The 27,541-nt window shown below is 39.5% G+C and overlaps 3 protein-coding genes and 1 non-coding gene across 4 annotated transcripts; 1 reads left to right on the forward strand and 3 right to left on the reverse strand.

Moving 5' to 3' along the window:
- Nucleotides 1-418: 418 nt before the first annotated feature.
- Nucleotides 419-3,212, reverse strand: ppdpfa (pancreatic progenitor cell differentiation and proliferation factor a). Its single transcript, XM_085782806.1, has 5 exons — nt 3,042-3,212; nt 1,856-1,961; nt 1,663-1,740; nt 1,442-1,535; nt 419-894 (listed from the first exon to the last, which is right to left on the reverse strand). The coding sequence occupies exons 2-5, from the start codon at nt 1,908-1,910 to the stop codon at nt 720-722; spliced, it is 402 nt and encodes a 133-aa protein (XP_085638932.1). The 5' UTR covers nt 1,911-1,961; nt 3,042-3,212; the 3' UTR covers nt 419-719.
- Nucleotides 3,213-5,903: 2,691 nt separating this feature from the next.
- On the forward strand, nt 5,904-5,975 carry trnae-cuc (transfer RNA glutamic acid (anticodon CUC)). The gene has a single exon. It is a non-coding gene; the product is annotated as a tRNA-Glu (tRNA).
- Nucleotides 5,976-6,232: 257 nt separating this feature from the next.
- Nucleotides 6,233-13,309, reverse strand: LOC146985075 (tumor protein D54-like). Its single transcript, XM_085783150.1, has 9 exons — nt 13,190-13,309; nt 11,580-11,704; nt 11,330-11,478; nt 10,248-10,295; nt 9,136-9,237; nt 7,659-7,685; nt 6,902-6,937; nt 6,752-6,800; nt 6,233-6,654 (listed from the first exon to the last, which is right to left on the reverse strand). The coding sequence occupies exons 1-9, from the start codon at nt 13,200-13,202 to the stop codon at nt 6,580-6,582; spliced, it is 624 nt and encodes a 207-aa protein (XP_085639276.1). The 5' UTR covers nt 13,203-13,309; the 3' UTR covers nt 6,233-6,579.
- Nucleotides 13,310-17,238: 3,929 nt separating this feature from the next.
- dnajc5aa (DnaJ (Hsp40) homolog, subfamily C, member 5aa) lies at nt 17,239-23,465 on the reverse strand. Its single transcript, XM_085782807.1, has 5 exons — nt 23,358-23,465; nt 22,192-22,365; nt 21,840-22,053; nt 21,517-21,688; nt 17,239-19,825 (listed from the first exon to the last, which is right to left on the reverse strand). The coding sequence occupies exons 2-5, from the start codon at nt 22,302-22,304 to the stop codon at nt 19,722-19,724; spliced, it is 603 nt and encodes a 200-aa protein (XP_085638933.1). The 5' UTR covers nt 22,305-22,365; nt 23,358-23,465; the 3' UTR covers nt 17,239-19,721.
- Nucleotides 23,466-27,541: the final 4,076 nt, after the last annotated feature.

Raw genomic sequence — 27,541 nt, forward strand, 5'->3', positions numbered from 1 at the left:
CATGCTGTGCAGTTATCGTGGCAGCAGGTTTGGCTACTTCCAACAAAAATTATATAGCCTACCTTTGTGAACTAAAAATATGATTAAAATATACGTTTAAGTGAAGAAAACCTAAACTTTGTGTAACGTCTGTTTTGCAGAAGCTATTGACCCACTTCCAAACTGAGGTGAGGTTGTTATGCAAATGTATTAGGGAGAGAATTAATCGTTGCTAATCATATCAAAGCTAAACAGATTAGCTTTGTTGGGTAAGTAGGTTGCATGGGTTCCCTGCAGAGTATGACATGAAGAGGTGACAGCAACAATATAAGATTCACCAGAAACAACAACAAAAATCATATGTTAAAAATATTTAAATGAATAATAATATAGTAGCTCTGTTTATTTTCGTCTGTACAGGAAACAGTGAGACACAATGTTGAGTTTTGACTGCAAGCTTTTTATTTATCATTATTCACAACGTCATGTTACAAGAAGAATAAAATGAAAAAAACTTTTTACATACTTTTTTTTTTAAACCTTTGGTCATAATAAAACATTCTATACACAGGAGGCAACAAGGAGAAGAAAACTAATAATAACTAGAGGTAAAAAAATAAAACACCGTCATCATCATCACCGCTCATCATCTCCATCAATATGTGACGGCAAGTTGAGGGTGATGGAGGTGTAAAAGGGGGAGGAAGGGAGGGGGGGGGGGGTGAAGCAGGGAATGGAGTCTAGGAGGAGGAAGAGGAGGAGGAGGAAGTCGTTGTTGTTGTTGTTGTTGTTGGTGGTGGAGCGGCCGATGGTTCAAACTTCCCGTTGTCGCTGCTTTCACTGCTCCGTCTGTTCATGACCATCTCCCGGGCGATGCAGGTCACCTGACCGTTGGCCACCGTGTAGGAGTTGTTCCTATACAACACAGAGAGAAAAAGAGAGTGAGATGCTTTTAATTTTAACCAAAACTTAAGAGTGAAGAAGTATCCCTTTAAGTCTAAATAAATCTAAAATGTGCTTCTCAGTCCTCGGCTCAGTATCCTTCGTCAGCATATAAACAACATTTGCATTGTATCATTTCTAAAACATAACAAATAATAGTGACTCTAGACACGTTCCTTGAGGTACACCACAAGATTTAGATTCAATACTTAGATACATATGTTTCCTGAGACTCTTCAGACATAAACCTAAGGGTCCTCAACATTTCAGTTTCTCTTCTAACAATATGCAAAAAACTAAACTAAACTCACATAAACTGCTTCAGTCTTATCTGTCCGATCCAAACACCAGCCGTCTGAGTTCTGGTTGTTGCCTCACCTTATTCTTCTACTTTTACAACACATTATTCCTGGTGTATGTTCATGATTTTGCCAGTTTTTCTTCCTCTTTCAGATGCTTTTTGCAAAACTTATGAGTGTGCGTGTGTGTTTGTGTGACGTTACGATGCCGTGACACTCACCTTTGATTTTCAGACCCGTTCTGCATCCCCGACTGGTTCTGCTTCTGGAAGAAAAATGACGTCCACCAGTGACCAGAGTCCTGCCTCGGGAGTCCTGAGGAGAACAAACAGACAGATAAAGTGAGTTTTAGCAGGTGTTGTTTGTTTTTGGTGCAGGTAGTTTCACACATGCACACACAAACACTAATCTTCTCAGAGTGAGACGTCATCCCTTCTCCTACCTGGATGGTGTGGAATGACCTCTCCCGTGTACTCAGCGCTGCCACAGGAGCTGCTGCTGGAGTTGGAGCCGAGGCGCCCTGCAACAAAGTGACAGTCACAATGAAACATAGAGCTGGTATATATATATTTTTTTTAGCCAAAAATGAATGGGATATAGTAAATATTATTCAGGCACACAGTGAGTGGACTCACTTCTGTAGTAATCATGGGTGGCGATGAGGGAGCCACTTGATGGAATTGCTGCCATTTTGTCCGACCTTAAGGTGGAAAAAACGCTCAAAGATGGAAAATGGTAAACCTGAAGGAGACACAGAGAAGGGGGGGGAAAACATTAATCATTTCATCTCTTTAGTTTTTCTTCTGTAATTTTATCTATCACATCATGGCATCATCTGCAAAGACAACAGTCACAGATGAGCACGTCTTCGCTCAGGATCTCTGCTGCATTCTTGCACTCATTCATGCCCTCGTGTGCTCCACATACAGCAGAGTGATAAAGCAGGAGCAGCTGCCTTTGAGACTCCAGTTTCCCATGACTCAAATAACTCAAGTGTATGTGACAGAGAGAGACAGAGAGAGAGACAGAGAGAGGAGGCCGAGGCCCACATGCCCAGCTCCGCTCAGATAAGGGAAGTGCATGAGTGCATGAGCTGCCTGCGTGACTGTGCAGACTGAGCAAGTGCTGCAGCTCATCAGGACATGTCGAGCAAATATTTAAAAGGCCCTGAAGCAAAACTTAAAACCTAAACTCAACCTTGTGCAGGATTTTTCAGCTGTGCAGTAAAAAAAAAAAAGTGAATGGACATGCATTTCATGTTTCACTTGTATTTTGGAGCTGTTTAAAAGTGTAAAGAGTGTGCTGCGGTGCTTGTCAGTCAGCCTGTACTTTAGGAGCCTGAGAACCAGTCAGAGGCTGTAGAGCTTATAGCACCAGGTGAGCAGCAGCAGATGGCTTTGGGGATTTCAAGACGCAGACAAATACAGTAATACATGTCTGCACTTCACAGCCCAGATAAACAGCAGGTGGCACGAAAACATGGAAACTTCAACACGAACCAGAGGGCGATTTAACTTAAACTAACTGCTGTTTTTAATGTGTATATGCAAAGATATAAAAACATGCACATGTGGTTTGGTTTGGAGTGTGTTTGCAAATACTAATAGAAAATCATTGCAACACACTTGTGCAAGAAACTACCTGTGTAGTTTGTGATGAAGAAGAAGAAGAGGAGGAGGAGGAAGAAGAAGGTGCAGTGAGACAAAGTGAGGGGAAACTGAAAAGAAAGACACCACACTGAGGTGTAGCAGAGAGTTGGTTAGAGAGCTGTTAGAGTTAGGAGCCGTTCAGGGACAGTAGGAGATGTCCATGTTGACCTACCTGAAGTTTTAAGATGCTGTTGTTGTTGTTGTTGTTGTTGTTGTTGTTAGCACCAGGTGCGGTTGTTAAGGTGCGGATGGCCGGAAGTAAGAAGAGGTGCTAATTGTTACAATGGCCCATTGGTGGATCAAGTCTCCGTGTGGGACCCTGCTCGGTCACTATACTTGTCGCTGTCTCAACTCTGACTGACGAGCAGCTTATATAGGATCTGGCAACCCACCCTCCCCCGGTGGCGCGTGCGGCTGGGGCACGCGGGGGCGGGGATAGAGAGGAGCTCGAGGACACGAGGAACGTGCGCTCGCTCTTCCCGTTGGTCGGGCAGACCGGGAACTCCGTGACACCGGACAAAAGGAGGCTTTGGAGAGGCTGTAAATAACCCGAGGAAGGACACGAGCACACGGCCACATGTTGGCGAACGAGCTGCTTCACGTTCAAAACATCCTCTGCTGTTGCATTCACGGCAGGCTCAGGAAAACTGGGACAAACATATGAACTTTTCCCTTGTTTCTGTCCCCCCCCATCTGCATCAATGCATTTCTTAAAACTTACACTATCCAAATGTGCGCTGGGAAAGTTAAACAAAATAAGTGCACGTTTTATTTACAAGTTGTGCAGCAATTATAACTATAATAACTGTATTTTATTTTGCCTTTTATTACATTTCAAAAGAAAAATCCTCAATGTCACCTTGTACAATGTTGTTCACAAAACAGAGACAGTGTTTTGTCAGGGTCATTTAATGCAGCATTTTTGCAGTATTACACAGTAGGCTACTGGTATAGGCTATATATTATGTGCACAGATTTACAACATAGAGTCAATTGCATGATTATAACTTATGCATGCATATTATAATTTAAATAAAATGTGTTTGCAAAAAACAATCTGCATTCACTGCAGGCTGGGTGCATGCGTTCAGGAAAACTGGGACATACATATGAACTTTTCCCTTGTTTTTTTTGTTTTGTTTTTTTCCATCTGCACCAATGCATTTCTTAAAATTTACACTATCCAAATGTGCGCAGGGAAAGTAAAACAAAATAAGTGCACATTTTAGTGCGCGTTTTAAGTTGTGCAGCGATTAAGCTATAATAACTGTATTTTATTTTGCCTTTTATTACATTTCAAAAGAAAAATCCTCAATGTCACCTTAGGAAGTGTAGGATGTTTTTCACAAAACAGAGACAGTGTTTTGTCAGGGTCATTTAATGCAGCATTTTTGCAGTATTCTACAGTAATGTGCACATATATTTACACCATAGAGTTAATTACATGCATGGTTATAACTTATGCATGCATATTATAATTTAAATAAAATGTGTTTGCAAAAACCAATTTAGGCAAATCTTTCGCTTTAACATAGTAAACATCCAAACACAGATAGATAGATAGATAGATAGATAGATAGATAGATAGATAGATAGATAGATAGATAGATAGATAGATAGATAGATAGATAGATAGATAGATAGATAGATAGATAGATAGATAGATATACTTTATTGATCCCAAGCTGGGAAATTACAGCAGCCGTAGCAACTCACCGTTAGTATCAAAACAAATAAATCATAATATTGTGCAAGATCCAACTGGGATTTCTCTCTGGATCTCCATGTAGCAGGTTGTAACTGGCACAAGCGTCAGAGGGAGTGAAATTAAACTGTGATATTCACACACTTGACCTGAGCGTATCTGTTACCGTGACGACTCCCTGGTCATCATCAAATCTGACAACCCATCATTTTGAAGTGATCGCTGGCTGAGAGTCTAAGTCAACTTGGCGTTGGTCCAGAGGTGAAAACTGAAGCCGTAGCCTGGAAGCTGTGCCAGTTTACACTTGATCTTCTTCACAGGTGTTCGAGCTCAATGTGGTTACCTGATGGAGGCGCAGCAGCTGTTCGACCACATACAACTGCTCCTCTGTGGAAGAAGCTCGAAACGAACCCTCACTTATCTAGTTCTGTGCTAAAGACACAGCATTTCCTATACAGAAATATTAATAGTAATATATGATCTAAATGGCCCTATATCAAGGAAGATGTTGCCATACATGTCACATAAAAATCGATTTATCATTATCCCTTACTGTACATGCAGTATGAAGATATAATCTATGTCATCAACATATGTAATATATTTTGTATGTACATTACATATTGCAGTCATAGATGTTGCCAATTTATCAAAACAACTCATACATCATATGCGTTTGTTTTTATGTGGCACATATTTTGCATCTTCCAAAATTAGTATCGTATTTATAAAAGAGATAGATAGATAGATAGATAGATAGATAGATAGATAGATAGATAGATAGATAGATAGATAGATAGATAGATAGATAGATAGATAGATAGATAGATATGTACTTGGTCAAGAACCAGTCACACATACCACAACAATAAATACAGACATATAAATAGCTCAAAATAACTAACTAGTGGGAGAACCACTTGGCATCCTTTTGCAATAGAAAAACTATAAACTTACGCTTCAATTTGATTTTATATTAGAGGACATAACATACTTCGAATGCCTATTCAGTTGTTAATACAGTGACAACTGTTTGTTGTGTAGTTGGACATTCAATCACTTTCAGGTAAAAGAAAAAAAGAAAAGAAAACAGTTTTCATTTTCAAGTTTGAGAGCAGGAGTCCAAGCAGGATTTTTTATGTATTTTTTTTTACCTTTATTGTTGTACTGTAATTAAAACATTAACCTGCAGGACTTTGAAAATATGGGTCACAGTCTCCTTCTGAAATGCCCTATGGAAAAGCCATGTAACATAACTCCAAACAATGCCGATATAAAGAGTCCTATCCTAGGATCAAGTACGAATTTTACCTTCTCTCGCAGCATCACTCCCTGGTGGTCTAGTGGTTAGGATTCGGCGCTCTCACCGCCGCGGCCCGGGTTCGATTCCCGGTCAGGGAACAGATCTTTTTCTTTCTAAATATTTTATAATTTCTTATGTATGTTTGTATTTCCTTTATATTTAAACCATGATTAAATTTATAACTATAATACCCGTCTTTTTTAAATTAAATCCTAAACAAAGCACAGTCAATTCATTTTGATGCCTCTAGCTCCACCTACAGGTTGTACAGTGTAACAGTGAGTGCAAACATACTGAGTGCTTATAAACATACTTCTGTCTGTGGTGAATTAAAATTAATTAAAGTGACCATTAATGACAAGAAGCCACACACCATTTAATTGACTTTAACTGCAAAGTACAAAAATACTTTATCTTTCTTGTAAATGTCACAATTAATGTCAACAAACGTATATTATACAAGTAATAGTGCTGGTTTCTAGACGCACTAAAAATAGATAAATTAGAATTACATTATGAAACATGCTGAAATGTTACACAATGAAAGATTATTTTTACATTTCAGATTAAAATGATTTACCAGTTACAAATTTTAACACTTCCTATTAGTCATTCTGCATTAATTAACAGAAATAACAGCGGGCAAATTCACATTGAACAGGAAGAATAATAACATTTTTCATAACGTGTGTGTGTGTCGTCTCATGTCTTCTGACGTGAAGATCTTTCAAACCCAGACGTGTCTCCGTTATTTGACAAACTGCCGGCCACCTTGTCCTGTGTGATTCAGACGAAAAACAAGTGATCAATACTCACAATAATAAAGCCTACAATAAGAAAACTCTGTGTGTGTGCGTTGTTTTAATAAACTCACCTTCACATTGCCAACCATATCCTCAAAAGACTTGAAAGTAGAGGAGTGTCTGCAGAGAAACAGTGAAGTGTTTTGTTTAACCACACATCAGCAGGAAGGAGTGAATGTGTGAACTGATAAAAAAAAAACAATCACAGTGATATTATTTACCTCATCGTCGGCACACTGATGGTGTGGCTCAGGGCGCTGGGTGAGGGAGAGGAAATTTAAAGTGACAAATTAGGCTTTAAAACAATACAGAATCAGAAAAAGCATTAAAAAACAATGTAATTAATGGCACATGACAAAAAGGAGACACTGCTGATTTTACTTATAATAAATCCTGTCCCACTATATGGACACTTTTATGCATAAAAACATTCATTTCAAGCTTGTTTTGGATTCTATAAGTTTGGTTTTGTACAATACTGTATATAATAAACTATACAGTTGAATCTCAATAAATTAGAATATCATGGAAAAGTCTATTTCAGTAGTTCAAGTCAAAAAGCCCCAACCAAGTTATGGTATTCATATATAAATGGACTTATACTTTTCAGCAGGCCAATATTCCCATATTAAAAATGCTTTAATAAAATCAAAAAGCCCCAACCAAGTTATGGTATTCATATATAAATGGACTTATACTTTTCAGCAGGCCAACTTTCCCATATTAAAAATGCTTTAATAAAAAAAAAAAAAAGAATTGGCCTTTTGTAATATTACATTTTTTTGAGATACTGAATTTTAGCTCTGCATTAAATGTAAAGCCATAATCATTACAATTAAAAGAAATTAAATAGATAGATTCTGTGTTTCTGTGTTTAGTTTCACTTTTCAGAATTGAATTACTGTCATAAATAAACTTTCCCATGATATTCTAATATACTGTATTGAGATGCACCAGTGGACACAGTCTGCATCTTACCGTGGCGGGCTCGGGAGAGGCAGAGCTCTGTGGCGTTTGCAGCGTGAAGATAAAAACAGACACACAGATAACGTCACACATGGATGAGAACAACAACAACAACGACAACAACAACAACAGGGGACTTATCAGCTGCTGCTGCTGCTGCTGATGTCCAGATGTACCACTGTGATTGGATTACAGTCGCTTACCGGCTGAACAAAACAACACAACACTAGCGAGGAAGACGGTCGAACTTTTAAGTTAAGACACTTTTCCTGCCCCAAGCGTCAGCATCAGTTTTCATAGAAACCCTTTGATAGTCAAAAGATTTTGAACATTTTTGGATGGATTTTTGGATTTATCATTAAAAACATATGCTGTGCAAAGACATGTACAGCTTTTTAGCTTTGAAGGATAAATCAAGCATTATTCTTTATTTTCCACACTAAATAAACTTAAAAAAAAGAAAAAGATAAATTCACTGGAAACTGTTTCAAAATGCACAAGTGTTTCGTTAAGCATTAAATGAATCATCATTTATAACGCATAAATACTCATTAGTATGTAATTTATAAGTACTGTTAGTGCTTATAAACTACATACTCCATACTAATGAGTATTTATGCGTTATAAATGAAGAAGTCAGTATTTATTCATGCTTAACTAATGCTTAATAGTGTGTACTTATTATAAAGTGTTACCCAAAAAAATACTTGGCAGGTGATTGGACTGAGCAATTCTTACATATACGGTGGTATGTGCATGTTTTCATTGTAATATATTTCAGTGTTTCTGTATTTCTGAAATAAACCAAGAAATTAAAAATACAGTCATATTCATGTCACGTCACATTACTACACACCAACTGTCATAGGAGAATAAATGTATGTCTAAGCTAAGTCTAATATTGATTTTTGATTGTGTATCTTGTGCAGATGCAAATTCAAGCTTGAGATGTGCAGGTTTTCTCTTTCAGTTTGCCAGATTGTAACAGTAACCTCACTTTGCATTTCAAAGTATTTCTCTGACATGTTGCCCACTTGTTGTGACTCTGTTGGTCTCCTGCTCGTCCATCTGCCTGCTTGAATTAGCCAAAGACAGTGTTTATGTGTGTGTGTCTATGTCTGTGTGTGTCTGTGTCTGTGTGTGTTTTCTCTCCCTCAGGAGCCTCGATGCATCGTTAACCCTCTGTCTCATTTTATTCTCCACAACCAATGTGTAGTGTTTTTTTTATCTTATTGTTCTTGTGAACTCAGTGAACCCGACGCCTCAAACTTCAGGTTCTCCCAAGACGATCCGATCAGATTTCTCTTTCCTCTCGGAGCAGCTTGGTGCATAAATTTGCATCGTAATAAAGAGAAAGCTGATTTCCCAGGAACTTTTCAACACTTGAAGCTAAGACGTTTGAGCTTATTGTTGTCTTAATTGCATTAACCCTTGTTTTTCTCCTTTCGATTAGGAGAGGGAGCAGCAGCAAAGCCAACTGTGACGTTACCTCATCTCGGCCAGTCTCCTGGTGAGCGCCACGCCCACGGTGGACAGCGCGGACGACGTCACCTGGCCGGCCTGCGAGAGACTCTCCCGTGTCCTCACATATCTACAACAAGGTAAAAAAGAAAAAAGAAAAACAGGAATCAATCAGGATCTGAATGACAAGACGATGCATTCAAAGACCATAAAACATGTATGTTATGAATGAACACACAGGAATTAAACAGTAAACAACCAGATCATGGCCTTTGATGCAGCAGCCGACAGAAGATCCGCTCTGATTCAAACCAACGCTCGAGGCTCTGCTGTCGTCTGCCAATACTACTGCTGCCTGCGCTAAGTCAGAGCTGTAAGTCTATTAATGGGGCACCGATCCTATTTGGCGCCGACAATCCCATCACTTCTTTCTTAGAACAGAAGATCCATCTTTAGCATCGCAGCAGCACAGGACGGAAAAAACGTGGGGAAACCCTGCACTGTGAAATGTCTTTGTTGGAGCCTATTATTTTGTATTAAAGAGACAACAAGGAGTTTGCTTTTGGTTATAAAAGAGTCTCATATTAATGTGGATGAATCTACGTTACCCACTTGTTAATGGCTCCATTTTCGATAAATATATCGTTTTGTCTTTATAGTTATTTTGTTATTATTATTTAGTGGTTGACTCGCCCAGCATTTCCTAGTTTCGGTTTCGCGGACGCTGCCCGGCAGGTCATGGGAATAACGCCACCGGATCGCTGTTTATGGTTGTAACTACGACGGTATCTGATCTCCGACTTTCATTCTTGATTTCATTCTTGGCAAATGTTTTTGCTTTCGTCCGTCTTGCACCGGTCCAAGAATTTCACAGTGCGTGCAGAGGCTCATGGGAAATGTAGTGTGAAAACACTTCGCCTTCCAAAACTCCTCGTTGTCCCTTTAATTTTTTGGAAAATGGTGCAACAAAATAATGCTAATGATAATCGTTATTAATTATTTAAAGTTCTAGATCATATATTGTAGATGAACAACTACTATTTTTTTTCTCACTTTTTTAAATGCAAAAGTAGTCATAACAGTATTTTTCTTTTTTTTGTCTTTTTAATTAACAATGTACTTCTGATGATCTGCACTCACACAGCGGAGTGGCTGATGTCGTCCAGCGCTGCCGACGCAGTGAGATACCTGAAACCAGAACAAACAGAACAGGCAGAGGTAGTGTAAGCAGCAGCAGCAGCAGCAGCAGATGATGACGATTACCTCGACTTAAGACAGTCAATGGTCATTAGTGTGGTTTTCACTGTTACATAAGCATGTCACACTCCGACAATGTGTGAGAAATGTTCCACCAGCGCTGAGGTATCAGTGTCTTAAAGCAGATAAGACTAAAAGAGGAGGAGGAGGAGGAGGAGGAGGAGGAGGAAGAGGAGGAGGAGGAGCGTAGCAGAGAGTTTAACCCTCGGATGATCCTTCAATTTGTACCACATCCTTGACCCCTGGACAAAATTTAGACATCAGTTACTCCCAAAATATGTGTGCTACATATAGGGCTGGGTCTTGACTAAACATGAAAATCACTTTTGACATGGGTTTCAACATTTTTAACCCCTTCATGGCCAGTTGTTTTTGCTGCAAAAACACATTATTTCTATGGGGCTCTATGGGCTTTAGGGCTGGTGACAGTATTTTAGTGATAAAAAGAGAAATCCAAAATCCCCTCTGTGAAAACTTCTGACTCTAATATGTCAACAAAATGAAACAAGAATTTTGAAAGGGGCTTTATCCATTGTTCAGATTTCTGTTCTGGAAATTAGCGCATATTTCATTAGATATTGCCTCATATTTAAACATAAAATTTGACTAAACTTGTAATACAAAAAATATTTGTCTTAATGTGAGTAATAAACTTGAGAAGTTTCATGGTGATATCGGTTAGTTAAAAATTTTACTTTAAAATACATTAAAAAACCCATAAGCAGAGGTGGACATTTCATGGTCATGGGTGGCCAAAAAATGGACTTTCATTCTGAAACTCGGGACAAGAGTTTACCCAAAGACGCACCTCCTTGCCAAACATCAGGCCCCAGTGACCTTTCATTTGACCGTGGGGAGTTGGGAAAGTGTGAGAGGTGGACAAAAATGTAAAAGGAGGGAGCAGAACATGTTATTCCCATGCAGCGTCCAGTCTAAACATGCAATATTCATGAGGTTACACTTACGGTGCTGAGGTCTGGACCTCCTGCCAGCCTTTGGACAGGTTTTCTTTGATGTTACTGAGAGGGCTCAGACCCAACTGTCTCCTGATGTCCGCTGCATATTGCTCTTTGGCGATAAGCACCTGTCGCAAGGTCTGGATCTCATCCTCTGTCTATGTTGAATAAATAAAACAAAAAAACACAACAAAAAATGAAATGTTGTTGAGTAATCAGACATGTTGCACATTGTGAAGACAAAAAGAAGCTGCATCACCTTTGAGAGTTCGAAATGTAGACTTTCTAAGTCCTCGTCTGTCAGATCTGAGGCCGAGCATCCATTCACAGATGTTTCTGTTATCCTCGTGGAGAAGTTTATGGATGATGGAGCTCCACCAAAACCTCAGGAAGAAGGGAATATGTATGTTAAATCACATTACCTGCATTGGTGCTACAATAACACTTGATATATTATTTATAACAGACTTTTATATAAATTAATATCACATTTTTTCATCTTAACCTGTGGTAATGTCTGATTTAGTTTAATTATCTTACTGTTTTAACTGCATTATTATTCCTACATGTTCTGTTGCTATTAAAACTCTAATTTAACGGGATAGTTCAACATTTTTGGATAATTCTCCTATGGCCAATATAGCAGCAGGTTTATCACCTTTAATTATCGTTGCATGTTGGTTTGAGATCAGCGGGGCAGAGACGTGAGCTGCTCCGTGAACACAATGAAGGTGAACGGTGCAGGTCCCCTGTCCCTCATCAAACTCATCAAATACACAATCCAACAACTCACAACGCTCTGGTGAACAAGTTGTGACCTGCACATTCACCACGCTATGAGATAATCATGTAACGTTACGAGACAGAGTTGTTTTAGAGGTAAATTCAGCCGGAACTACATTCCAGACACGGCTGCTGGGTGGAGGGATTTAAAAAGCGCAAGTAGTTCAGTATTTGCTTCATGTGTTGTAATGTTACTTAATGTTACATGATTATCTCATAGTGTGGTGAATGTGCAGGTCACAACTTGTCCACCAGAGCGTTGTGGAGTTGATGGATTGTGTATTTGATGAGTTTGATGAGGGACATGGGACATGTAGGCCTACCGTTCACCTCCATTGTGTTCAGCTCACGCCTCTGCCCCGCCGATCTCAAAACAACATGCACCGATAATTAAAGGTTATTTCATGAAATTTAATGAAAACACCTCTGATGGATCCTCTACATCAGACTCTAAATAATGACAACATACAGAAAATAAACACAAATATACCATTAGAAACTTCAATAACCCATACATAATATCACAAGTACATATAACAGAATACTCCTGAATACTAATACTAATGAACCTACTGCTATGACTAAAGGGATTATGGTGAGAGGACGAGTTGCCAAAATGTTGAACTATCCCTTTAAGGGTTATTTGAGACGTTTTCATGCTCATTATTCTTTTATCTTACCTACAGTAGTCATTTATAATGCACTTTGTAACTTTGTTAAGAAAAGTGCTATATAAATAAAGTTAATCATCATTATCATTATTATTAAGTCGGTGTGAACAGGTTCCTCAGTGGAGTCTGGTGTGTAAACAGATAAATAAGTTGTAACTATACATTAATAAACACTTAAAGTGTCCTCAGGTCTATATTGTTGTAAAATGTAGCCTATTAAATATTCTCACTATACAATTATATCAATATTAAACTAATAGAGCCGGAGCTGTCCACGGTGCTGAAGCTGAACTAGCCTGCTAAAGCTAATGCACCGACTGACCTGAGCACCGACTCAGTAAACACGTCTATACCGACTAAACTACCACCTGGCCGGGGCTGGTGGAGCTGAGAGGCCGGTGTGAGCTGCTCTTACCTGGCCGGTTCATCGCTGTCACTGCGGTGGTTTTGTTTTGTTTTTGTTTTTTTTTTAGCTTTTAGCTCTGAGCTCGTCGCTGCAGGCTGCGTCCATCCACTCGGATCAACTTACAAACTAAAGTAGAGCCGTGGGATCACAGAGGCTATTATTACACACACATGCACGCACACGCACATGCACACGCACTCACACTCACACAAAAATAATGGCGCATCAGTGACAGCCTGCATTAAGGGTGCAACCTCTGTATTTTGTGTTTGTTTTGTTTTTCTTTTAATACTTTGATAATTTAACCTCTTTGAAAATAATTTTAATATCTGGAAATCTCCCTCTTGTGTAACTACAATCACCTTTTTGAGATCTTAGATGAGAGGCGAGGTGAGGGGTCACAGGCTAAAATATTTGTGAGCCACTTTGGTGATGTATTGTAAAGTGTGTCCAAGCCTCCAAGCAAACTTCCGTCAGTAGCCTACAATAAATAGTAATAGATAGTGATGTTGTGACAGTTTCTATAAATTAAATTCAACCTTTATTCCCACAGCCGACCCATGACATGATACATAAGGGTTTAATGGTGTGGCCATTCAAAAATATTATGTGTTCTTTTGTGTTAAATATATCATGAAATTCTGCTTGGACATACTTTATTTTATAAGATGATCATGTATTTTTTGTGTTCACCTGCAAATTGTTAGTAACAAAATGTACTCAGCCACTTCTCACAACTGGATTTGTGCATAAACGTTAAACCAGATTAGATAAACCCCGTTGTATCCACGTTAATAATTCATATAAGAAAAGCACACTGAAATCTGAGAACTTTGCTCCAGTCAAGTGTAATAAAACATCATTGACAGTGTGATTATAATGTCCCACACTCTTCCAGCACTTGAGGTGATAAAGGTGCAGCTCAACAGCCCAAACGGCCCAGACAGCGCTGATGAATCTCACGGTGGAGAGACGGCGGTTCAAGAGAGCTCAGGTTATAACAGCTTCACTTCACGACATTCATCAGTGAAATAGTTTTCACCCGTCACCTGTGTCTCCTCTCTGACGGAGTAAATCTTGTATAGGAGTGGATGTGATGGAGCTGCTGGAGCTGCTGGTGCCACCTGGTGGTACAGGTGAGCAGCACTGATCCAAACCAGAGTTAAAGGTTTTGTCTATTACAGTTTTTCTCAGTCGCTTTCGTACATTTCTCAGATCACAATTGAAATCCTCAAAACTACTTGTTCAGTCTTTGCATCACTGTGTCACTTGTGCACATCAAAAAAGCAGTTTATCATTTCTTTAAAGCCCCAGTATGTAACTTATTTGGCTTTTTATTAGCAAAAATCAAATATTGCTTTCATAAATACGTATTTCACTGAAGTCGAATCACACCCGCATACAAATGAAAGCTTTCTCGTACTTACATAGACGCTTGTTTATCCTGTTACATGCAGCCTCTGTTGTCTGTCTGACGTCTGCCTGATTTCACGTGAATGCAACATCAAGAATACGTTCCGATATGCAACCACACCGCTAGATGGGGGGAATTCCTACACATTATACCTTTAACAAGTTGCAAATGCTTTGGTACATCCATGCAAACTATTATGTACAATTCTCTGCTGTTTCCTACATTATCAATTGCTTACGTCATGTTGATCAAAATGTATTATAATGGGTCTCTGTTGAATAGTCTCACAAGTTGTCATATTATATGTCAAGCATATTTCTATACATTTTCATTATGCGATGCAGTTCTGTCTTTTCCTTTCTGTATCGCAATGACATGGTCTGTCAACAAATCACAGTACAAACAGTAAAAGCGTAAATGTGAATCTCAGTCTAGTCTCTTGCAATCAACCTCACAAAGGTGTAACTAACAATTTACAATAACTGTCAGCAAAACGTTTGCCATAGTTTATATCAGAACATGCCTCCAGTGTTACTGTTATATTGACAACATGACAAAGCAATTTTACTGTCTTATCCGTACACAATGATACAAGGACTTGTCATCCTGACATGTTCACTGACACAGATATTTACTTTTAAGAGATGAACTGAGGATTTTGAGCAAGAGACTGGCTTTTGCAGGTAATCCATGGTGTTTTGCTATTTGTACAAATTGTTTTGAGGAATGCACTTGCTGTTTTGCAAATGATTCGAGAAATGTACCAAGGCAACTGAGAAAAACTGTAATCACACAAGAGAAACCACCACACAAAAACTATATAAAAGTTGGTTTTTAATGCCTGTTTGCTGCAGAGTTCCTGTTTAATTTGCTCCCATGCCTTTGGATGTATAAGTAGATAAGTAGATTACTTATTTTACTCATTTCAGTGTGATGTTAATATTTGATACATTTCCTGGACCTTCTTATTACTTTATCATCATGACTGATTATCATTATTACGTATACCTTAAAGCAGACCAATGTAGTTAGCGTAGCTGCATTTCACTTGTTGCATGACTTGCAAAATATTTGCAACCAGGACATTACAACCACCTAGAGCTAATAATATACAAAAAGCCTGAATGAAGCTAAAGTGACATAATATTATAATTTATTGCGGGCTAATCTTATCTTAATCTAATAACCAAACCTCCCAAACAGATTGAAAGGTTCAGGCTGTTAAACAGTTGTGTCATTGTGTGTGAATGTCCAGACAGACTAATAAACAAGGGCCATTTGACAAATATCTGATGTTAATGTTATAATATATAGAAGGAAATCTGCGTATTAAATCAAATCTCTGTAGTGTAAATAAAGTTAAGTCAATGTGACACAGTGATGAGGTGAAATAAATAACTTGTCTCCATCTGCTGGCAGAACAGGACACAAGTCAGCTACAGCCAGTTACTTTACACACATGAATTTAACAGATTATTAATAAAATTCAGAATATAATGAACAAACATATTATAATTTATCATTATAATTTCAGAGGACCAGTTATATAATACTTACCAGTGGCAATATTAAAGAGATTTTGCACATCAATAAAATATTGTAATGTAATATACATTATTCTAAAATGGGCCGTTCTGTATAATGAGCACATTTTGTACTTGCAGTGTATTTGATCTGCTTCAAACATCTGAGTTCCTCTTCCACCACTGCCAACCTGGGATTAGGATGTTTTATATATTTATAGGGAAGTGCTCCTCACCTGTTAGTGCCTGTGTGCTCGCACATCAGTTTTTTCTTTGTGTGTTTTTGTGTTAAACATAAATAACTGTGGCCTTTATAAATCCAGTCATGAGGATACGATACGATACGATACGATACGATACGATACAATACAATACAATACGATACGATACGATACGATACGATACGATACGATAAACCTTATTGTCCCACCCAGGGAAATTTGTCTTGGACTCTGTAGCTGCGCCATAAATGCCTTGAGGGATCTGAACCTTATAGATCTTCAGACCTTAAAAATAATGTATAAGGCAAAGAACAGGGCATTACCAGAACATTTGCAGAACATGTTCAAGATGGAGGAAGAGGATAACAGATTAAAGCTTCATTTTAAACATACATTTACAAGGCTAAGCTTAAAACAAATGTGTATTTCTGTTGCAGGTGTAAGCATTCACAAAGCAAGGAACTGAAAAGTTGTAGAGGTATATCTCAGTTTAAGAAGATGTTTAAAAAAAGAAAAAGCACAAAAAAGAAGGAGAAAGAGAAAAATAAGGGAAAAAAGAAAAGATAGATAAACAAGCTCTGTCCACTTCTTTTGTTGTTTGTTACTATTATGTTTTATCATCTTTCATTTTTGAAATAGTGTATGATATTGGTACACCAAGCCAATGCAATTATAGCTATAGAAAGGGGCAGGTACCATAAGTTTTTCTTCATCCTGCTCATTTTCATTTAAGGTGTTTATGTACATCATGTAAATATGTTCAGTCATGTGAAGTATGTAAACCATGAATGGAATAAATCGAAATGTAATGAAATGAACTGAACCTTCTCCAAACTGTTCACAGTGTGAGTGTCTGTGTGACAAAGACGTGAGTATCATCCACTCTGACGAGGACACAAGTCAAAATGTTCATGAACATTTATTCAACAACAGCAAACCAGATCAATGATCCACTTTTTCGTTTTCTTCCAGACACACAATTACCATGCTACAACATAAACGTTTAAGATTTATACTTTTATATGGGCCGAGTGTATGTACAAGCCACCTTTTAACCATTAAAACCATCCCTGGCCAAATGTAATGGTTACATAACAACACCATACCATTTAAAATTATAGCCAATCATCATCTGAAACATGACAAAGTATGAAATAAATAAAAGTCAAAAAGAAAAAATGCATCATATAACCATTTCACTATAGTTACACTATATACTATATTATCTTTTTATGGAGTCATTTCCTGATCATTGATCCATTATAATTTTTTAAACACACAGTGCATTCAACTTAGAACATTTACAGTAGCATTTTTCAGTATCTCAATGAAAAAGCCATGACGGGAACATCTATGTTTCATAAAGGGTTACAGGAAACATCATACAAGGGCCACAGAGGTCAACATCCATACCGTTAATAGCAGAGGGGTGGGCAACAGGAGCTCACCAATTGTAAACCATTGAAGCACATTATTAGCAGTTATGAAATGACGACGTGATAATAATGAACGATGTGGCAAAGATGTTTCGTGGCGATCTATGGGGGAGTTTCTCAAATGCGTTGCAGTATTAATGCAGATTCGACGGACAGTACTGTATATGAAAAAAAAAAAATCTGTAGAGTCATTTTCCTCAGAGCTGCCTGTATAGCGCTGGCTCACAGATGATATGCCTCATCATCATCACTCTACGTACATGATTTAAAAAGTCCCCAAAAAAATGAGCGACGATCACAGCATCGGACAAAATCTCAAATAGTTCAGACTTCAGTTGAAAACACACAAAGACTAAAACATGATGAAGTTGACTATTCCTCCTCCCAACCTACAGTATAATATCCCCATGTGGATATTCTGTCGTTGCTTTATTCCCTAAATATCTCTGCAACTGCAACTTGATTGTATTTTTTTTCACATCAGTTTAACTTCTTAAATAAATCCAAGACAACATGTCTCTCTTTTGAACCAGAACTGCTGCTGCTGCTGCTGCTAGAGATCTGTTATTTCTACCTTTGAACAGCTCTGATCAGAGTCAGAACCACCTGGAGCTCCTTTGTGGGGGCTTCATACAGCACAAAATCAATAACTAAATTAAAAATAACTGCCACAGTTCGATGAAATGGAAAGAATGCATTGTCTCTGAAATAGTTTTGACGAACAAAAAACAGAGAGAGAGAGAGAAAAAAAGGAAAAGACAGCAGCGACACAGCATGATCCCAATAACCCTAGGAACGACTATCCACTGGAGAAAAATGTTAATTATCAGTGAGATTCATTTAAAAGCTGGTGTTTCTATTCAATGAATCCAGTGTTAACATCTTTACGACATAAAAAAAAAAAGAAAATGTATAAATGATTTGTCAATTGTGGATCAATATAAAAGTGACCTGTTCAGTGCAGCAGGGAGGAGAAAAAAAAGGAAGTCCTGCAAAGATGAGCGGAAATAAAGCTGTGGCAGAAAGAAAAAAAACTGTCTGCTAAATAAAGCTCTGCGCCTCAACATCCTCATGATTCACGTAAAAAAAAAACACTCAGGGGAGCAAACAAGAGACGAACAAACAAACAAACACACACACACACACACAGAGCCAAAAGACTGACGATGGCAGGTGGCATCTTCAAATAAAACGCTATCGATTAGCAAATCAGAGGTGGAAAATCAGACTAATACATGTCGGCTCTGTTGTTGAAGGTTTAAACATGGCACCGCCTTGACCCAGCAAAACACAATCTCTCTAACCAGCAACTCCCTGAGCCATGGCTCTCCATTCCTAGAGCATTAAATATCAGGTAAACATCTCCTCCTTCTCCTCCTCCTCCTTCCTCCTCCTCCTCCTCCTCCTTGTGAACTGTACTCGTATGAACATATTGCACCTACACCATGAGTCTTGCAAAGTAAAAATGTTGCAAAGAATGTGGAGACCATGTTTTTTTTATAAACAGTGCATGCTACACCATGATGCAAAAGAGATGGGAGAGGGACAGTGGGGGGTAGGCGACCTGTGTGGTTAAAGGCCAAGAAATACAAAAGAAGAAATAAAAACGAAACTATTTAGTTGTTTCTCTTTTCTTCTCGTACTGAGGGCGAGGGGGCAGGGGGGAGAAGGGGGTGGGCAAGGGAAGCGGGGAGGGGGTATAAGTAGGTGGACCAATTGGGGAACAGGTGTAAGGGATGTGACTTCAGTAGTTCCTTTCATGGGGCATGCTCACTAGTCCCTCTCCTCTGCATGGCTCCCTTTCTGAAGTGGAAAGATGGATTGCCCCTTTTCTTTCGTCTCACTGAGGTGGAGCAGGGAAGCAGGCAGGACCGCAGGCCAGGGGGGCGTATAGGGGGGCGGAGTGGGGGGGGGGGGGGGGGCAGGGGGTCGATGGGGAGCAGAGGGTTAGTTGAAGCCGGTGTCGGTGTGGTAGGAGTAGTGCCCGTCCGATGTGAGCTGGGTCGTCTCTGTCGCTGACGGCTGCAGCACTATAGGGTCGCCACCAGCCTCTGTTGGGGGGCAAAAAGGGGGGAAAGATCGTCTGCATGAGTGTCGTCCAGCGCTCCAGATTTACGCCCCTAAATGCAAGAGTACCCGTATGCAGGGTTAGGGTTAGGTCCGAACACTAGTTGTCATAGTTGCTGTAAACGCATGGATCTATTAACGCTGGCTTTTAACAATGGATGTCCATTTGTGTGATATCCATTGTTAAAAGCTGGCGTGATGATCCATGCATTTTACAGATTTTCAATGAAAAAAAAAAAGATCCATGCGTTTACCGCGACTACTGAAACCATGGAAACATTAACATTCAATTCCACCGGAGGAGCAAAACCACCCTACGTTTTTGACATTTGGAAAAAGGTGGATAGATACAAAATAACTCAGTAACTCAAATGGTCCATGATTTTTTTTTTTTTTTCCAGCGGATATCTTAGTTACAACATGATTGAGCAAACTGGAGTAGATTATGGTTATCGTAGATTAGCTGGGCAACCGTTAGCGAGTTGTTAGCCGTTAGCTGTGTTTTTTAATAACTCAGTAGCCTCATGGTCCATCCTTTTTTCCAGCAGACATCTTGGTTACAACATGCATGTGTGCACAAGCAAAGCAGCTTTGTGTTTTTATGTGTGGTATTTATTCAATTTTGGGGAATCACGATTTCTAAAAGCATCAGCGGCTGCAGCTGACAGGTAGCCTACAGCTAACAGCAGCAAAGCTAACATCAGGACGTCATTTGTTAAAACCCTCCTACTCCAGTTAGCTCAATCATGTTGTAACTAAGATATCTGCTGGAAAAAAACAAACTTTCATGGATTTTGTATCTACATCGAAATAATATCTTCTTGGAGATGTACACCAAAAGTATGGGATACTGTCAAATCTGCTTTAATTCTGTCAAATCTGATTTTGGGACTGAGTTTCAATGGCACTGGATGTAACATCAATGGGCTATAGAAACTTGAGTTCTAATTGTGTGACCAATATATATAATATATGTAGACATGACATCATAATATGTAAATACTACGTATCACTGCTGACCTACAGTAGGGAGCTGTCTTGTATTGTCTGTGTATTGTTGTGTTGTGTATCTGTTTGTATTTCTTTGTGTTTTATGTTGTATTTGAACATGGATTGTATTGTATGGGACATAAATTGCATTGATACATTGTAAATATGTTGTATGAACCCCAGGAAGAATAGCTTTGGCATTGCCATAGCTAATGGGGATCCAAATAAATCAAATCAAATATGCATGAAGAATAGCAACTTCCGGTCAGGAGTTCCGGTATGGAGGAGCTATGGCGGCGCCCTTGTCCCTGCATACGGGTCCCTCTTCCTAAATGAGGGCATTTTGCTCCTAAAAGACAGTGCAAGTAAATCTTTCATCTACTTGCGCAAGTGCAATCAGTAAATTTGCTGTTTTTGGTGAAACGTGGAAGGGGCAACTCAAAGAATCTGAAATCCATCATTATAAGTGGCAGACCAATGTGTGTCAGCATCATGAAAGAAAAGGAAATGTGAATATTTGCTTTGCAAGTCGGTTTACAGTGTTTGCTCCTAAAATTTTAAGTTAGGGGGCCACTGTGCTCCTAGTAAAATAAAACAAAGTTAATCTGGATCCCTGAGGTCTGGTCCTGGAAATAAATCTGTGTCATGGGAGCAGTGGCGGGCAGGGGGACGGACACGGACTCACCTCTCTCGTCGGACTGCAGCTGAGCCTCCAGGTCCTCGGGCGACACATAAAACTCCTGGTCCTGGCCCTCCCGAGGCCGTGGTTTACATTTGCCACAGCAGCAGTTACAGCAGCAACACAGGCAGCAGCAGAAGTAGCAGCCAGTAGCCAGGCCGCAGAATACAAACAGAGCCTGCAGCACGGCACAACCACAGGAGGGAGGGGAGGGGAGGGAGGGAGAGAAAACATGAAGAGATGACAGTGAGTGTGTGAACAGAGCAGAGGAGAAAAAAGAAGTATATGAGTGAAAACTGAAAGGTCTGAGCTGCTCCTCTCCGTCTCACCTTTGCCCACCAGCTTGAAAGTACAAAGTAAGTGTTCACGTTCTCCTCTCCAAACTGCTCGGCCACGTACAGTCCCAGAGAGCCGTACTTGTCGTAAATATTACGCTTCGTGGGGTCGTTCAGGATGGCGTGGGCGTTGTTGATCTCCTTGAACTTATCTGCTGCCTCTGGATTGTCGGGATTCTTGTCGGGGTGGAACTTCAACGCCAGCTTCCTGTGAAAAAAAAATGACACTCGACAATCACAGACTCTGTCGCAGCAGCAGAGGAGGAGGAGGAGGAGGAAGAGGAGGAGGAGGAGGAGGAGGAGGAGATGTCGAGCCAAAATCACAGAAGAAAAAGGCCTCACTCACCTGTAAGATCTCTTAATGTCATCCGACGTGGCCACCTTCTCCACTCCCAGCACGTGGTAGAGAGACTCACCAGCGGTGGACAGAGAGCGCTGCCTCTGTTGCTCAGCAGCCATGATGCCTTCTTTTTGTCCTTTTCGCTTTTTTTGTTTTTTTTGTGCTTGTTACGTCCACAGGCTGCGGAACAGAAACAGAAAGGAAAACCCAGACCTGTTTATTGTAATGTACATCTGTTCAGTCAAAGCAGACTAGGCCTCTGTGTGATTGAATCCTCCAGACTGCAGGCAACAGCTGGTCTAACCCTGTCTCGATTAGATGCAACTGTCCTGTATATACGTGTGACATATGGAGAGACCCGGCTCTAGTGAAAGTATAAAACTGGATGTGCAAAATGCAGGATCTGTTATATTTTTCTGCTCTAATCTGATGTTCCCATAATTTTTTTTTTAGTTTCAGTTTCTATTTGCACAAATGATTCAAATGGTCCTACGTGATACTGTCAGTGTGACATCCTGGCAGGACCCACTGACTGCCTCTGCTGCCTCTGCTGCTGCTGTAAGTAAATCAGTCACTGACATCCATACCATCAAGCCTGCTGCAACAGACAGAAAGAGAGCAGGTTTATGCTGCAAGTAAAAGGGGAAAAGGGGAGGAAGAGGAATAAGAAGAAAGATTTTTTTAAAAAATCATCCCTGAGAATGTAGCTGCCTCCAAATGGGTGTCAGCTTGACACCAGTCAGTGAACAAACAGCCACTGGTCTAGCATTTGAAGCCCTGTAGATTTGAGGCGTATTTCTACATTTTCACCACAAACCACTTGCTCTGCCGGACTGGGTGTCAAATTTCCTCTTTGATCCGAATCGCATCCCGTTGTAAAAAAAAAAAAAAAAAACTGTCTATAAGGAGGATTAAGACTCAGAGAACACGATGCTAGTAGGAGCATAATCTCTGTGTGCAAGCATCATCATCATCATCATCACCATCAGCAGCAGCAGCGGCGGCAGAAGCAGCAGCGGCGGTGGCAGCTATAGCGCACAGCATCCATGTTGGTTTGCTTCCTGGCCTGCTCTTGATGCAAGGCAGGGATGGATCGTCAGCGTTAATTTTCAAGGGCAAGGGGCACCGTGTCGAGGAGGGAGGAAATGCACGAAACGCACGGAGCGGCTCACCTTTCAGTCGGGCTCGGATCTGCTGCACAAAACTACCGATCCCGGCGGGTTATAATGATGGAGAGTGGAGCGTGACTATGGCCGCATCTCGCACGTACCAGGACCCTCTCTCTGGCTCCCACTACACGACCATGGACAGCTGCAGCAGTAGGAAGACTCCGCCCACAAACCCCAAACCCCAACCCCCCCCTCCACTATGGCGACCCGACGTGCGCGTTCACGAACGGGCTATGATGATGATGATGATGATGAAGAAGAGGAGGATGATGGGAGAGGATGCAGGATGCACAGACTTTAGCTGCAGCTCTGAAGCATTTATGAAAATATGTGTCATATTATTAAAGCATGTCAGTTCAAATGATTATTATTTTTTGTTTTGTTTTGTTTTTTTGCAGCTGGCCCAGAGGTGGTGGTGGTGGGATTATTTTATCCAAGCTAGCTGGTCCCATTTGTTTCCAGTGTTTGTGCTAAGCTATAGGCTAACAGGCCCCAGCTTCATGGGAACAGCATTAATCTTCTTATGCAACTCTTTGATGAGACTGTGCTTTCTAGTATAGGCAAAGCAAAGCAAGGCAAGGCAGTTTTATTTGTATAGCCCGTTTTTTCACAGGGCTTTACTGTACACAGCATCATGACAACATCCTCTGCCCTTAGACAAGAGGTGTCAAACATAAGGCCCACAGGCCAAAACCGGCCCTCCTGAGGGTCCAATCCGGCCCGCAGGATGAATTTACCAGATGTAAAAATTACATAGAAGATAGAAGATGCATAATATTGTTGAAATTGCAATTATTTTTCTCAAGAAATTTCAGGTTGGTCATAATATGTTTTGTAATAGGATAGTTCCTTAATGTAGGCCTATACATCTTAATAATGCACTTCTTTGCACTAAAACAAAGAGAAAAGTTTAGAGTTCTTATTATTTATAGGATATTATGCTATTATTTTACCAGTCTGGCCCACTTGAGATCAAATTGCACTTAATTTGGCCCCTGAACTAAAAAAGAGTTTGACACCTCTGCCCTTAGACCCTCACATCCACTGAGGAAAAACTCCCAGAAAAAACATTTTAACAGGGAAAAAATAGGAGAAACCTCAGGGTGAGCCATAGAGGAGGGATCCCTCACCCAGGATGGAGACAGACAGACGTGCAATAGATGTTGTATACAGACAAGAAAACAATTTACAACACAGAAAATGGGAAAACATGGAAATAGTTAACAAGAGCTGATGAAGGCAGCTTCTGATGGGAGGAAAGGTAGCACCCCTAAACTGATGGAGAGATGGAGCAAGGACCCCCTACTATATTTAAAAAATTGTGTATTATATTAAACTGGGCCCATGCCGTGCATATAAATGTACCTTATTGTTGTGCATCCAGTACTAAGCTGTTCAAATAATACATGGGTTCATTTATTCATGTTTTTATTTTTAAAACATCTACAAGGTGCAGTGGGTTGGCCATGCCTCTGCCATTTATAAACAGACCTTGTTAACTAATATCAACTGTCAATTGCATGATAATCATGGTTGGTTGGATGGTTTACTTTATTAATCCCTGTGAAGGGAAATTAATCATGCACATAAGCCTTTCAAATTGACCTTCTTTATTTGAAACATAAATGTGGAAACTGACCTGATCCTGACCTGCAGAACAGAAAGATTCAGGAAATCCTTCATTCCTGCTGCCAATAAGATGTACAATGCCATTTGTTAGGCTATACATGTTTTTTGTTGTTGTTGTTGTTGTTGTTGTTTTTACTTTTTATATCATTTATATCATATTATTTTAGGTAAACTGCTGGATGATCTGAATTTCCCTCCTAGGGATTAATAAAGTATTTTCTATTCTATTCTAAACATTGTCTTCTACTCAACCAAAAGTTTCACGACCCCCCTGCAGCAGCACCACAGCAGCTTTTAGTGTCGATTATAATTTGCATTAAACACACTTTCCCATTGTGACAAGTCAAAATGTTGACTACGACCTGTTGGACTGAGTTAGTTTAACAACATCAGACTCGGATGTGTTTAAGGAACTCATTGACATTATCAGTATTGTTATCTCTCTGGGGGGCAAAAACATATAAAACACCATGATTTATGTTTCTTTTTTCTTTTCTTTTTAACTTTAACTATCAGGCTGATGATTGAACCCTGGAGCCACGGCCTCATCGTCTGTGTCTAATCTTTCAGCTGTTGTAAAACATCTGACTTTTCCTTTGTGAGTGGGACAGTCAAAGCAACTGGGGTGTCATGCCTGGATAATCCCCTGTAAAAGTAGGGCAGATGCCTGGGGCCCGTTAACTGTCCACGGGCCCCTGAAAGAGTCGACACTGTCTTGTCTTTAGCAGCATCTAAACCAGATTTTGTTTCCAGATCCCAAACAAAGCTCCAGTTCGAGAAACGTACAGAGAGAGAGCTATTAAGACCCCATAAAGGTCACCGCAGCGATTTCAGCCATTTTAAATGTTATTAGTTCCACCTGTGGTTTTCTCCTGCTATATCGAGTGTCTGCAACCAGAAAGGCCTGTTCATGTAATGCAATTCATAGGGAACTTAGATGAAATCCCTCCACCTCATACCAACATTTTCATACCACAAATACACACTCAGTTAGCATACTTTAAATTCACTGACTTTCATCTAACAGTAACATATAAATAGTATTAGAGTCAGAGAGCAGCTGAAATATAGCCCGCACTGCATGGCACATTGATTATCTTCTGTTTTATGAATAAATCTTTTCCAATTTTGAACAATACCATTGTTGCATTGCACAGGTCATTGAGATGAGATTTTGTAGAATAGTCTGAAATCAACCTCGTAGTCTGGCAATAAGATAGAGACCAAAAGTTCTTGTCTTTTGTTTTGTTAATATGAACACGATTTTTTTTTTTTAACAATGCAACGTTTTCCTCATAGCTGCTGTTCTGTGCAGAAATAATTTGCATATTGAAAACTGAGTTGTGTTGTGTGTATGGATTTGATTAAGTAACCACATGAGAACAGTAAAAAAGAAATAGCTTTCCTGTTGGGACACATTTGGTGGAAATTTAAATATATGGTGATATTTCTATCTATAAATCTATGATATTGGTGATTCATTTGACATGTTTGGTAGGCTATCAGAGTTATCTATTTAGTCAAATCCCCATTGACCACTATACTAGAACAATAATGTCAAGTTGTGTATGAAAAAACAGAAACAAACAACGATACCCATAACATTACACAACACCAACACACATAGGCTAATGCTCTATAATTAAGAAAGTAAACTTGTATGGTTCAAGCCAATATCACAAGATAGAAAAAAAACAATGCTTTCACATGCACTTCCATTTCAGAGAACTGAACATTGTCATAAACAATAATTTGATAGCCTGCTATAATATTCATAGGCCTACTACTCCTACTCCTTGTGTGAATGAATTAAATTTATGAAATGGGCCAGATGTTGTGTTATCAGTATTACCCACCTGGTAGTGCATGTCTGGTGATGTATTACAGCTGTGCAAATTCACAAATTTACCTACAAATAGTGAACTTCCTCATAAACAACAGGTAGGATGTGAAGGGGAGCCGGGGTTTTGGATCCTATGAATGCTCATTCCACCTCCTCTTCCTCTCCATTAAAACCACCCAGTGCTGCCTCACGCTACTTCTTTTATGTCTTACGTCTTCTCCATTTTATTCCGTTTAATCCCCTTCATTTACTGATATGTGTGTAAATAAACACATATTTTTCCACATTTCACTTGTGCTGTTTTTTTTATTATTATTATGTCTACAATAACCGATGGCATTACACTGTATATTTGCACTATATATTTTTTTATTTATTATTAGCCTATTTTTATTTTTATTTATTTGTGTTTTTTCCCTTTCTAATGTTATCCAAGCACATTACACTTCTCGGTCTTTTTTTTTTTTTAATCCAACCTTATTGATAACAGCATCAAGGTACAAGTGAAGTTATTATTTCACAAACAATACAAACAAATCAAAAAGGAGCTAGGGGGAGTTTTCAAATAAAGATATTAAATAATAAGTAGGCCTACAAATGAAAAATGTTAGTTTCTTTGTTGTCAGAGTCACATAGACTTTGGATGTAGGCCTACTGTTCAGGTAGGCTACCTTTCCAAAAGGTTTTGAGTGACTAAATTTGGTTTTATAAATAC

This window comes from Trachurus japonicus, chromosome 7, assembly GCF_045865225.1.
Source record: "Trachurus japonicus isolate A0001 chromosome 7, Traja_1.0".
NCBI classification, from domain to species: Eukaryota; Metazoa; Chordata; class Actinopteri; order Carangiformes; family Carangidae; genus Trachurus; species Trachurus japonicus.

Bases quoted from the DNA above. Each gene is read 5' to 3' on its own strand.
- ppdpfa (XM_085782806.1), bottom strand. From the start codon at position 1,910: ATGGCAGCAATTCCATCAAGTGGCTCCCTCATCGCCACCCATGATTAC. The intron at 1,536-1,662 runs GTAGGAGAAGGG...TGTTCTCCTCAG, and splicing joins GGTCATTCCACACCATCCAG to GACTCCCGAGGCAGGACTCT. The intron at 895-1,441 runs GTGAGTGTCACG...TGTGTTGTATAG, and splicing joins AACGGGTCTGAAAATCAAAG to GAACAACTCCTACACGGTGG.
- LOC146985075 (XM_085783150.1), bottom strand. The intron at 11,479-11,579 runs GTGATGCAGCTT...TATTCAACATAG, and splicing joins TACATTTCGAACTCTCAAAG to ACAGAGGATGAGATCCAGAC. The intron at 6,801-6,901 runs GTAAATAATATC...GTTTCTCTGCAG, and splicing joins ATCAGTGTGCCGACGATGAG to ACACTCCTCTACTTTCAAGT.
- dnajc5aa (XM_085782807.1), bottom strand. From the start codon at position 22,304: ATGGCTGCTGAGCAACAGAGGCAGCGCTCTCTGTCCACCGCTGGTGAG. The intron at 22,054-22,191 runs GTGAGTGAGGCC...TTTTTTTCACAG, and splicing joins GACATTAAGAGATCTTACAG to GAAGCTGGCGTTGAAGTTCC. The intron at 19,826-21,516 runs GTGAGTCCGTGT...GCCCCCCAACAG, and splicing joins GCTGCAGTCCGACGAGAGAG to AGGCTGGTGGCGACCCTATA.